The 13759-nt window shown below is 46.0% G+C and overlaps 1 protein-coding gene across 3 annotated transcripts in view; it reads right to left on the bottom strand.

Moving 5' to 3' along the window:
- The window catches only part of TSPAN18 (tetraspanin 18), a 106644-nt gene that overhangs the window by 5528 nt on the left and 87357 nt on the right, over positions 1-13759 (bottom strand). For all 3 annotated transcript variants that reach the window (XM_033928517.1, XM_033928516.1, XM_033928518.1), the window contains 4 exons: positions 12890-12964; positions 11442-11540; positions 7846-8025; positions 1473-1556 (listed from right to left, as the gene is read on the bottom strand). In XM_033928517.1, coding sequence (XP_033784408.1) covers positions 1473-1556; positions 7846-8025; positions 11442-11540; positions 12890-12964 — 438 coding nt within the window. The remainder of the gene's footprint in view (positions 1-1472; positions 1557-7845; positions 8026-11441; positions 11541-12889; positions 12965-13759) is intronic.

Below are 13759 nucleotides of genomic sequence, written 5' to 3'. Positions count from 1 at the left end.
GCCGATAATCAAACCTATTTTTTGGACCTATCCAGGGATTTTTTAGGCCTCTGAATGCCGCTGTGTGCCCAGAGCTAAAAGGGGTGTATCTGGAGGAGTGATTCAGGCGGGGATTGGGCATAATGTGGGCTGACCTAGACTTCGTTGTCCTACAGGGATAAATGAAGGTTTTCCAAGACTTCCTGGACAGAACTTATACCTTGCAACTTGGACGATGTAAGTGCCCAAAAGGACCAGATAACCACTGCAGAGACCAAGTAAAGCCCCCCCACACACACTCACCCAGTGTTCAATGACCCCCTCACCCCCGCAAAGATCAGAATAAAAATGTATATATCTGTCTCCAGAACATCAGCACTTAGTTTAGGAAAGCCTAGTAGAGCTGCACACAGGTGTCTTAAATTAGCCTGGGGATAGGCTAGTAAACCATAGAGAGGGAAGCCACTCTTACCATTACATTTATTGTGGAGCAAGTGAGGCCACCAATCTCCCCCCCCCCCAACCCTACTGTAATGCCATAAGGGCTACCGAGGTTTTAGACAGGTGGGTATAGTGGGTTTTGGGGGTGCTCGGGGTGTGTGTGTGTGCTCTGCATAACCTATAAGGTCTCTCCAGAGGCACAGTTAAGACAGAGGGTTAAGTCGGGTCCCAATCTTACACACTTTTCTAAGAATGTTCAATGGCTGGGAATGTACAATGTTTCGTATCAAAATCCACAGGGAGTGAAACCCGCCGTGGTACTGCATTCAACTGTACGGTTCCACCACAGCTTAGGAAACAGGCCTGTCCATTGGGGCCTGTGGCAACAGAGTGAATTATTTACCCAGGGTCACAACGAGCGGCAACGGCGATTGGACCCCAGCTTCCCTGCTTCACAGCCCATGCTCCTCCACTTCCGGGGCAGAGCAAGGGTGAGAGGCACCCAGGGCGGTGGTGTCCCTCCCCTGCCCTTTTCTCCACCCCCACCCCCACACACACTTCTTCCCCGCCCCCCTTCTGCCACGTGCGCCCCACTTCCCTTCCTCTGTAACATTCCTGGCATGAGTAGCAACCCCCAATCTGCTGTCGGGCCAGCGTCGACTCTTCCTCTGATGTCACTTCCTAGGTGTGGGTCCAGGAAGTGATGTCGGAGGAAGAGTCTACGCTGGTGCGACATCAGGTTGCTGGTTGTGCCAGAAATGTAACAGAATTACAAGGGAAGGGAAGCAGTGCATACATGTGGCAGTGGAGGGGGGGGGTGCGGGGAAGGAGCGAGGAGTGGAGAAAAGGAAGGGTGCCTGCAGACACCCCCCTCCCCCCCACTGGGGAAGAGCTTCCATAAACAAGGGATTCAGGTTTTCTCACCGTTTCATGCACCATGTTTTCTGCAGTGGCCTAAGATCTTATTAAGAGGCCAACCAGGGGACTGACGAGTGACTTTTTGAGGAATGGCTCAAGGCCAGCATAATCACAGCCTTACCCCTCTTTCATACCTCAATAGCCAAGACTCCAATGGCGAGAGCTCCTGCCAGGTACACGTAAGTCTCGAAGGAGTTAAGGATCACAGTGTAGCAGCCCTAAGAAGAGAGAACGCATTCAAGAATAAGGCTTCTGGTTTGGGGGGTGCAAATTGTATAGATAGCCTGGAAATAATTTTTAAAAATGATTTTATTGAATTAAAGAAGCATTACAAGAGAACTTTCCTTGCGGGAAATGCAATAATCTAGTAATGAAACAGAAACTGATCTGTTTAAACGTCTTTCGGGTAACAACTCCAATGAGTATTAATAGGTCTTAGCATTTCGTATTGGTCTAATGGTTCTTTTTTTGCAATCAAATTATGTAAACCCAATTGAGTTCCTATTTCTAGGAGATGATTCGGTATGTAAGTCCAAGACTTAGTTTAGAAACATAGAAAGAAATTAAAAGGGAGCTTAATGAACAGAAGGCTCCTCCATTCTTGTTTCCTACTAGTGTGTCCCAAGACCTTGTCTGGTCATCGGTTTTACCCTTGTTTTGCCACCATCAAGAAGCCTCTAGACTCCTTACTGGAAGATGACAAGGCCTACAATAGCTTCGTGGATGTATTGAGTAGAGTAACGCTGGGAATGGGATTGAGATGTGAGGATGGAGGGAGCTGTGGTTGGTTTATATATGGGTATCTGTATGTTCATCTATCCAGTTGATTAGACTGGATGGACCCATTGGCCTAGGGTTACCAGATCTCCGGATTTACACGTACATGTTCTCTTTTTAGATGACTGTCCAGGCGTCCGGGTGGGTTTTCTAAAGCCAGCACTTTGTCCAGGTTTGGAAAACTTTTGAGCTCGGGGGTTGCATCTGGAAAGCATCTGCGTGATGTCATGGCGTCTGCGCATGCGTGGATGCCCTACACACGTGGCCCCAAAGAGACAAAGCTTGTATGGGGCTGGGGCAGAATGGGGCAGGGCTGTAGGCAGAACAGGGCGGGGCTACACGGTACACCGACAAATGCGCCATGACATTTGTGCGCATGAGAATTGCGGGCTGTCGGATTTGTCAGTGTACCATCTGGAAGGCCCTGATTTGCTCAGACTTCTCAGGCCCCGTCCCTTGGGAGGGGCTTGAGGCACCCGAGGATCCTCAAGCCCCTCCCAAGGGACGGGGCCTAAGGAGTCTGAGCAAATCAGGGCCTTCCAGATATCCACTAAAAGGGTTCCCATAATCATAATTAAAGCCTAACCCTAACACTAGATAGGAAGTGAATTTTTTGAGTGTAGTGGGGGGGTTCCCCCACCTCAAAAAAAGGCAAAATAGTATCCTAATTGTCGGGTCACAGTGAATGTTTTGAGTGTAGTGGGGGAGATGGGAGGTTCCCCCCCTCAAAAAGAGGGGTACTTTGTAACCCTCAAAAAGACAAAATAGTATCCTAATTGTCAGGTCACCTTCCATTCAGTGCGTGCATTTGTCCATGTGCGCAAATGTCGGGGCAAAATTGTCAGCGCCAAATTGCCCTATGCGTATTTGATGGGTCACCAGGCCACACGCCCTCTTTTTTTTGAAGACAAAATTTGGTAACCCTACCTTCAGTCTTTTGCTGTGCCATACGTAAGAAGGGGGCATCTCTGTAAGAGCAAAGACGCATGAGATGGGCGTCCATGACTAAGAGTGGGCGTGGGAAGCATTCAAGAAAAGGGGAGTTGCGTTTCTGTGTGAAAGGGGAAACGCTCCCTCGGCAGTGCGTCATCACAGCTTTGGTTTTAATTCTCTGAAATAAACTTTGTGCCTCTGGCAAACATAACTACCTCACCATTTGCTCCCTCTTTCACGTCATTTATGAACAAATCCAACCATGCTGGTCAAGACACCGGTATTTACCTTCCTTCTCTGTGAAAACTGACCGTTTAGTCCAAACACTTATTTCTCCAGTTTTTCATCCAAGAGAGACCTTCCCTACGGCAATTCAGGTTCATCAAGAGCCTCTGGTGAAGGCATTTCACAAGTGTTTGGAAATCCGTTCTTCTTCTACGCACTGGATCCCCCTTCTTCCATGTTGACGTTTCAAAGATCTGCAACAGATCACTGGCAAATAACTTCCCTTCAAAGGGATGCAGGAGGCAATTGTATAAAGGACGGATAAAGGTTAAATCTAGGTACTAAGGGCCAGATTCTGTATCGGCCAGTGCCTCCAAATCTAGCGCCGGTTGCGGAATCGCGGCCAGGTGTACAGTAGATGCTGGATTATCAGAGTAGCGAAGGTTGTTTAATCGAGACTGTACTGTACCACAATGAAGCGATGAGATGCCGGCATTTGCGCATGCTTTTTCGCAAGTATAAATACAGAAGCCAGGTGCCTGACAATAGTCGATGAAGCAAACATGGCCATAGAAATCGTTTGTGTAAAATAACAGGGAGGGATACGGAGTGTTAGCACATTTCCGTAGAGGTCAAGGAGGGGGCAGGGAGGGGAGAAAGACCCTGCAACCCAGCTTCAAAGGAGGACCCTCGCCTCCTCTACTGCCCAGGAAGGGGAGGTAGGAATGAATCCTCAGGCTTAGCAAGCCTGGAAGTGATTCTGACATCGGTCGTATGCTGAGATGAGGAATAAAGAAACAGCTGCTCCGTCTAACCCAGGCCTGCCGCCCAGCTCGGCAGCAATCAGCACCAGACAGCTGTGGCCGGTGCACCGGCCACATTTGCATTTTTATAGAGTTCTCCTACCCAGCATTTGATAGAACAGATGTGGCTACCAAAAGGCTCCGAGCACCAGAATTCCTAGCCTTCACCTCCTTCCATGTCTCAGTGAAGAGTGAGTTAAATGGGGGGAGGGGGGGGTCTTAGTATCTCAGCCCTTGCTCTCTTGGCTCTTGCAGACTGTTTTGAATTGCAGAGAGCTTTACTAAGTCAGCTTTAAATGTTAATCCATCTAGAGTTCAGGCTGGATTCTCTCCTTATAGCAGAACTCAAACTTCCCGCTCAGCCCAGTGTAAGGTTGCTAACTGGATCCAAATTAGCAGAACAGGGTTGATCCAGTCAAGGGTTGACCTCAGTGCTGGGCAAAATAGTGGAAACAATTGTAAAAAAATAAACTGGTGGAACATGTAGACAAACATGATTTAATGAGTCAGAGTCAGCTTGCGTTCAGCTGAGGGAGGTCTTGCCTCACCAATGTGCTTGACTTCTTTGAAGGTGTGGATAAACATGTGGATAAAGGCGAGCTGGTTGATGTAGTGAATCTAGATTTCCAGAAAGCATTAGACAAAGTTCCTCATGAGAGGCTCCTGCGAAAATTAAAACGAGATTGGAGGCAATGTTCAATTGTGGATTAAGAATTGCTGGGGTTAAACCACCTAGAGTTAATAGGTTTTAGTTAAATAAAATCCGGACCCATAGCCCTCAGGCCCGCCCAGTTCCACCTCGTTCCGCCCACGTCACTGTCAGACCAGCCTTACATTGCTAGCTGTCAGCATTTTCGGTTGTCCTAACCAATGTCAGCAGAGGCCTATGGGACATTATATCAATCTGGCTCTGGAATGTTGATGCAGAAAGACCCTAAAGGCCCCTGCACAGAATTCACATGCATTAAGCATCCTGCCAGACTGGATTGTTTATCAAGAAGATAGGCTACTTGAATGGGACCAAGAAGCCAGACAGACTAATTCCTGTAAGTGTCACACCTTCCTTATCAATTAAGCCGACCATTGTTTCAGTTTGCAAATTATAAACAGAAAGATACTGGGAAACACAATAGATTCTGTCTTTAGAATAAGATTCCAACTAGAGAATGACACGGTGACAAAATTCATCACCGTCCCCGCCCCCGCGGATAACCGCGGGAAACCATCTCGATGTCATTATTCAAGGAGAGAGAGGGAAGAATCAAGAGTCTGAATGGGCTCAACCACAGACCCTTAAGCCTTGCATTGAAGAATGCTGAGATTGAACAGCAACATTCCAGAGCAGATATTGTGATGTCATAATGCCTCATTCCACCAGTGTTGTCTAAGAACCAATCACATCAGTGATGTCACAATGGCTTCATTATCCTTGGCTCACATAAGAATCAGAGTATGAATGGCCACAGCCACTGACCCTTAAGCCTTGCATTGAAGAATGTTGGTGTAGAAGGACCGAGGTTGAGATAGACACGTAAGAATGACACAGGCTTGTTTCCCGCGGTTATCCGTGGGGACGGGGACGGTGATGACTTATGTCACCGTGTCATTCTCTAACTCCAACCTATACAAGCCTCCCCTCTCTCTGGACTCTTGCTTATCTCCCTCTCTGTCTCCTCTCTTTGCCCTCCCAGCACCTATTCAGGAAGCCGTCTTTTCTCTCTCTCGTTCACAAGAGCGCAGAAGCGGCTCCATCGTAGAATATCTTTCTGTACATTAGAATTTTTTTTATAAACATTCTGCAATATTAAGCCTATTTCTCCACAATCACTCTTGGCTATTGTCTTTAATTTCACTCGAGGACATAAGAACTGCCGCTGTTGGGTCAGACCGGTGGTCCATCGTGCCCAGCAGTCTGCTCACGCGGCGGCCCTCTGGTCAAAGACCAGCGCCCTGAGACTAGCCCTTCCTGCGTACGTTCCGGTTCAGCAGGAACTTGTCGAACTTGGTCTTGAATCTCTTGCGCCCTCTGTGTCTGCCTTCTATCAGGGTATTGAACCCGGGACCTGACGAATTGTAAGGCCACCGCCTTTGAGACCCCATCTATGCAGGGCATTTCCTTGCTTCTTCGTTTTGCAAAATTTACTGATTTCTTTTTTAGGCCTCTAGAAATCAAGGATTCCTTAGTTCTCCCTTGACACAGACCATCGTGCATACTTTTATCAAGCTCTTAACCCCCTATTGTTCTGACCTTTTATGTCCTCTTTACTCTGCCTAGTGTGGTTCTTCACATTTCCCTTACGTTCACGGTTGTAATGTCTATGTTTTTGTTCTTGTTTTAATAACGTGGACTCCTGTTTTTAATTTTGTAAATCGCTTTGAAATTAAGATATTGCGATGCATCAAAATTTCAATAAAACGTGACACTTGAAACTTACATCTCGGGGGCTCATCTGCTGCAACAGGCCCTGCAAAAACTTACAGTCACATCCCAGCCCGCCCCCCCTCAACCTGTTCTCATCAGTCGGGAGGGCATCCGACGCGGCCCCAAAGAAGAAGCTTTTCAAAACCCCAGACAGAGTACCGGGTTTTGAAAAGCCATCCGGACGCCCGGATATGCCCTCTATAAAGAGGACATGACTGGTAACCCTAACACAATCCAACCGCAGACCTGCCAAGTCTCCCACGTTCAGCGGGAGACGCCTGCATTCGTGGATCATCTCCCGCACTCCTGATGGGCAGCTTCCTCCTCTATCAGCAACATGAGATGCGTTGATAAGACGTCATCTCCTGCTGCAGCGGGATCAGTATTGCAGCTCTTATCGCGAGTGGTCCTGCTGTCTGAAGGGGAGGCGGCTTCTTGGTTCCACCTGAGATCTGTCGGGGGTGGAGCCAAAAAATACAGGGAGAGGGTATTTTTTATTTTTTTTTTTTCTTCTTCTCTTTCTTTTCTCTTTTCTTTCCTTCTTTTTTCTCCATTAAGTCCTGCCCTTTTGTTCTTTCCCTTAATGTCTCTCTCATTTACTATAATTATTGTATTTCCTCCCTCTTTCCTTCATGTATCTTTTGTTAGTGCGTCCTTATTTAACCTAGTACGTGTTGTAGTTCGTCTAACAGTTTTGTATTTTCATTTTTTTTAAAAGTTTGTTTTAATGGTAATTCTGTTTGTTGCAATGTTATTTTATCTAGTGTTTTGTACAACGCTTTGCAGAATCGATAAAGCGTTTAATCAAGAAACTAATTAAACAATAAACAAACAAACAATAAACAATTAGGTGTTTCTGGGCATAAGGTTACCATATTTTTCAATGTAAAATCCCGGATGCATGGCCCTGCCTTGTTCTGTCCCGGCCCCACCCCATTCTGGCTCCAGCCATGGCCCGCTCTGCCTCTAGCCCCACTTCGTTTTTTCATTTCTGACCTCCGGGCCACGTCCGACGGCCTCCGAGTATGCGCGGACGCCATCCACGCATGCTCAGAGGCCCTCGAGACGCGGCCAGAGCTTTCCAAAACCCGGACAAACTGCTGGGATTTGGAAATCCATTCAGGCACCCGGACAGTCCTCTAAAAAGAAGAGCCTAGCTGGGTGGAAAATGGGCAGAGCCAGGTGGAGCTGGAAGCATAGCGAAAATCTCTCAGTGATCCGGTTCCTCTTGGCGTCTCTACGAGAGCACAGTGGTGTGGGAGGGCAGCTGAGCTGTGCGCCTCCTTGGCATGGCATTTCTCTTATGGCCTTCGCTGCTGTTCGCATTGGCCACACAAGGTCACGCACCTGTCTGTTCTGGTACAGCTCCTTTCCCATCAGGCACTCCTCTTTGCTCAGAAAAGGTCCCGTTCGGGTCTGGGCCTCCCTCCGACAGCAAGCTTCTGGCACCATATCGTCGGGGTACCAGTTCTTGAAATACAGGGCCTCGTGAAAGTCTTCTGGCCCGTTCACTCCACAACAGCCAAACTAGGAAGGAGAAGAGAGGTTTCAATCTTGTATGATTTAATGTGTAACTATGATTCCTCGAAAGGAGCATAAATTATTGGCACCTTTTACTTAGGGTGGGCAACCGTGAAGCTCATCTTCCCCGCACCCAGCAAGGTTACCTCATGCAGGACAGGAAAAAAAAAAACGCTTGACATCACATCATAGCAATGTCAAACTCCCAGTGCCCCAATGTGGCATCAAAGTGTTGACATTCCAACAACGTCATGCTTATAAATAATGTATGTAAGCTGTCTAGGACCAAACCCGCTGCCAATACGGGCATTCAGCAGTGCTCACCTCAACTGTTTTTTGCATGCATACTTTTCTTGGACTTTACGTAAGGCTTGGCTTTACATATATGATATGTTTTTAAGTTATTTTCGTTTACAATAAAATTATATTTGTTCCTTAGGTTGATGTGTTCTGTCCCTTCCCCACTCTTTCTTTGGTTTTCCTTGTTTATCCCTGGGGTTTTCTTCCTTCCGTTTGGTTTGTTTGAATTTGCGATATGGAAATCAACTCCACAATACTAGCGTATTATTTAATGGCCGGACCCTTGAGAAAGGCTTTGTTAGCCGAAATACGGCCCGTGTCGGGTCCGTTAGTTTTTTTTTTTAATACGGTTGATATGGACAATTTTTTTTTACATTGATTGAAGAAATAAAGGAAAATCAGGAACATTGTGTTTCGTCCACAGTTCGTGTTGTCGTTTGATTTTAATAGTACGCCAGCACTCTACTGTGAAACCATCACCACCTGGAGCGGATCCAACTCTAAGGGACCCCCAATGCTGTTTGTAATTCACTTACAATTGGGAAGAATTGGAATAGACTTAATTATTGTTTTTGGTGGAACTCTGTATGCCATATATATAAAATGGAAAGGACACTAGCTTGTCCAAAAAGGAAATTATAACCAATTTCAAGATGTGTGGAGGCCATTAATAGATTATTGTAAAGATTAAAAATATTCTTCCCTGTATAAAAATTTTAAGACATTAAGGGGGGGATGGGGGGGTGCGTATTTTTGATTATAAGTGAAACAAATCATTGTCATAAATAAATAAGGGAGGGGGTAATATTTTATATTATCATGATCAATTATAGGATTTCAAGTGTATTTGAATGCTTAATTGATAAATGTCAATATTGTACTTGATTTGAAATGAATAAAGATTAAAAAAAAAAAAAGTACGCCAGCACACTGGAACGTAACAAAAAATGACTACATTGAAAATTCCACCAGTAATGCATTTTAGTAACCAGAGACCCACTATATTGCTTGTTTACGTATGCTTAGGGTCACCATATGGTTCCAGAAAAAGCAGGACGGATTGAGCCATCCGGGTTTTACTTCTATGCCTCAATTTGTCCTCCTTACTTCCATATTTTTTCTCCTGCTCCGGGCCCACCCCATTTTGCCCACAGCCCCACCCTGTCCCACTCCCCAACCCCGGCCTCACACAAACCTCATCTCTTCGCGCATGTGTGTGATATCATTATATTGCCTCCACACTTGTGCAGATGCCCTCTAGACACGGTGTCCAGCTCGGTGGTTTTCAAAACCCGGACAAAGGGCTGGGTTTTGAAAACCCCGTCTGGACGCCTGGATAGTCCTCTAAAAAGAGGACATGTCCGAGTAAATCCAGGTACTCTAGTGACCCTAGTTTCAAGTTTGAAATTTGTTATCTAACATAGTAGATGACGGTAAATAAAGACCAGAATGGTCCATCCAGTCTGCCCAACCTGATTCAATTTAAATTTTTTCTTCTTAGCTATTTCTGGGCAAGAATCCAAAGCTCTACCCGGTACTGTGCTTGGGTTCCAACTGCCGAAATCTCCTTTAACACCTACTCCAGCCCATCTACACCCTCCCAGCCTTTGAAGCCATAGAAACATAGAAAATGACGGCAGATAAGGGCCATAGCCCATCAAGTCTGCCCACTCCACAGACCCACCCCCTAAGTCTGCTCTAGAGCCCCCATTCTAACTGACCCATCCGTAACTTCACCCTCTCAGGGATCCCACATGGGCATCCCATTTACCCTTAAAATCTGGAACGCTTTTGGCCTCGATCACCTGTTTCGGAAGCTTGTTCCAATGTTCAGCCACTCTTTCAGTGAAGCCCTCCCCAGCCCTCCTCCACCAAATGGCCATATACAGACACAGACCGGCAAGTCTACCCAGTACTGGCCTTAGTTCAATTTTAATATTATTTTCTGATTCTAGATCCTCTGTGTTCATCCCACGCTTCTTATCTACGCAATATCATATATTTCAATAAGTATAACAATTGTTTTTAAAATAACAATTAACAAATTGGGGAGGACAAAACAAGATATAGGCAAATTTTGGCATTCTATTACAAACTGGTACAAAAGGCAAAAGAGGTGAACTACAGTTTTTAAGAAAAGAAAAAAACATTTAAGAAAAAGAAACACATATGGAGGGGTCATGGAAAACATATGGTAGGATCTCAAATCCTTTCATTTCCTGTCCACTTTCTACTACCTATGCTCAGCTCTGCTTAATCAACCAGTATCCCTAATGAGCTAAACTGCTTTCATATTCCTTCATTATGTAAGATTGTATTGCTGACTTTGATTGTAACCTCTTCGCTGATTGTCCAGCGCTTCTTGCTGTAAACCGCCTCGAACTTCTATGGCTTTGGCGGTATATAAGAATAAAATTATTATTATTATAATGCTGAAACCATCAACACAACTGAACAGGCAATAGACATGTGCTACCAACTCATCAACTCTAGGGATGGCTGAGTCCCATAATTGTGGTGTTCACCAAAATCCTGCATCACGGAAACCCAAAGTGGTTCTGTTTCAGCCTTTCCCTCTCTGCCCTTTTGGGATATTATTTTCTTAAAACTAATAAATTATGCCCTATTGGAAACCATAGGATTGACCTATGTAGACACTACCAGATCTACCCACTGCACTCATACAAAGACCCACTCATTCACTTAACACACAAAAAACAAGAAAAAAAGTGGAGTTTTTTTTGCCATATGAAGATGAACTGAGGCTTTTTCTCCACTTTTTTTGTGTGTGTTAAGTGAATGAGTGGGTCTTTGTATGAGTGCAGTGGGTAGACCTGGTAGTGTCTAGGTAGGTCCCTCCTAAGGTTTCCAATAGGGCATAATTTATTCGTTTTGTATGTCTTTCCTGAGATTTTTTTGGGATATTATTTTCGTCCCATTGCCCTGAGCCAACCAACACCCAATCAGAGCCACTCAGAGAAACACATTACCCAATCAGAGAAGCACAACAGCCACTCAGAGGAACACGCTGCTCCATCAAAGGAGCACAACAGCCACTCAGAGGAGCGCAGTAATCAAGAGGACTCCAGCACTCAATCAGAAGACTATCCTCCGCGACTTACCGTGATCATGACCGAGTTCCACGTGGAAGAGAAAACTTCAGTGTTGTTGTTACCTTTATAGTGCATCTTTACTTCCTTGGTGAAGAAATCTCTAGTCAGCTGAAAATATGTCAAGAAACAAGACCATCAGAGGATGCTTCAGACCACGCTCCAAGGAATCACCACTCTCATAGCCAAAAAGCAACTTCTAAATCCAACTAAACTTGCAGTCCATTTACTGACACTCTACTAGCACCAGAAAGAAACTCTCCATGACATAGTGAAAATATTTTGAAGGACGTTAGTATAAATCCCAAGAATTTACTTCATTTCTGGTATAATATGTATAAAACAAAGTCACCTAGCTCAAGGCAAGCCAATCAGGGCCTTAGGTCACTTCCCGTGCATCACATGATGCACTGCGGAGGGGTAGGTCCACCATTTCCTTGGAGCAGGAGGGACAAAACATCCCTCCTGCTCTCAACTTCTGACAGAGGTACTGGGGGGGGGGGGGAGTTGAGGGAGTATCTGGTGGCATGAGGGAATACGCATCCCTATAGCCTTTTTTTTTGGGGGGGAGGAGGGTAGAAGATGGTTCAGGGGGGCCTGGCACGGGGGGGGGGGCCTCCATTGGCAGGAGGGAATGGGCATCCCTCCTGCCAATTTTTGCTGCCATAAGTGCTGAGTCAGGAGGGAGTAGGCATCCATTGGCTCTATGGCACTGTGACCCAGTTGCTGGACAATCTTATGGGTGAGAGGTATTTTTTTTTTTAAAACTGTAAATGGGGCTGGCTGGGTGACTCACTGGTTGTGCTGTACACAGTGACACGGAGGAGTAGCTGTGGGTGCTGCAGAGAGGCAACACTCCTGGCAGAGTGTGACACGGGGACAAACTTGTCCATGTCCTTGAGGGATCCATCTCCATCCCTGCGAGTTCTGTCCTCATCTGCACAAGCCTCAATTTGTCCCCGTGTCAGTCTCTAGTTCCTAGTCCCTTCTGGGAGAGGAAGGGAGCCTCAGTTGCTTAATGGCGACATCTACTGGCTGGACCTAGGATGCACCTGTACCTGCTTCTATGGCTCCTGGCTGGGCTAGATTGGAGGGGGGGGGGGGACATGGCATATATAAAACAAAAAGAAATCCCTGAGTAGTTGCAGCTGAAGATTTATCATAACAAAGCTCACAAGCGGGCAGTAGCAACTGAGCCGAAAGCCCACGTGAGCAGAAAACCACTGGGTGAAAACAAAATGGAAAGATTGCAATTTATTTACTTATTGCTTTGGTTTTATAAACTGTAAGTTGAAATGAAATTCAAGGTGATGCCACATTTCATTTAATGTACAATCAAAGGCTTCAGCAGCACATGTATAATGGAGTGGGGGAGGGGGGGGTGGGCTTAAACCCCTTAATAAGCTGAACAGCATGGAAAATGCATGCAATCTCGCCCAGTGTGAATCAGAGACACTTACATGTTCCCTGAATATATATGCCAGGATTGCAGCGGAGAGCTCTGCCAGGAAAATCACCAAAATAAGCATGAAGAACTAAAAGAGACAAAGAGAAAAGACGCGTCTTTATTGCAAAGGCCGGGTCTCACCTCAGCTAGAGACAGAGCTGGGACTGCTCACGACTCTGGTACAGCCTGTCCTGAAGTCTTTTATTCTTCACATCACAAGGTCAGAAGTGGTAGAAGGCTCGCTAATTACGGAGCGACGTTAACAATTCCAACAAACAGTTCTCAGCTTCATCCTGGTGAAAGGCATTCGGATAAATCCTGGAACCTTTTTATAGTATTTGTGACTTGGACATTTACCTCCGCGAGCCGGAAGTCACATCCTCACTATGGACACATCAGCTTCTTCGTCTAGGATGCAGAGCCCCATCTCAGACGCAGGACTCTTTAATCTGGCCCAACAATTTAAACTTCAGCTCTCTGGTCTACACTATGGGCTCTGTTCACGATGTCCCTAAGTCCATGTCCCTAATCCCATTGCTTGGACTCGCCAACGGGGGGGCGCTGAAAAGTTCTTAGCCCAACCAAGAAGAGAATGATGCGGAGCCATGAAACTTACAAGTTATTCCACACTTTTCTTGACCCGTTTCGTTTCATGTCATATCATTGTATCATGGCTCCGCATCATTCTCTTCTTGGTTGGGCTGAGAATAGAGAATGACACGGTGACAAAATTCATCACCGTTCCCGTCCCCGCGGATAACCGCGGGAAACCATCTTCATGTCATTCTTTAAGGAGAGAGGAAAGAATCAGAGTATGAATGGCCACAACCACTGACCCGCAAGCTTTGCTTTGAAGAATGCTGGTGTAGAAGGACTAAGGCTG

The sequence above is a fragment of the Geotrypetes seraphini genome, chromosome 19, assembly GCF_902459505.1.
Source record: "Geotrypetes seraphini chromosome 19, aGeoSer1.1, whole genome shotgun sequence".
Taxonomy (NCBI): Eukaryota; Metazoa; Chordata; class Amphibia; order Gymnophiona; family Dermophiidae; genus Geotrypetes; species Geotrypetes seraphini.
Note: the sequence above shows the minus strand (reverse complement) of the source record. Positions and strands in the feature narration are given on the sequence as shown.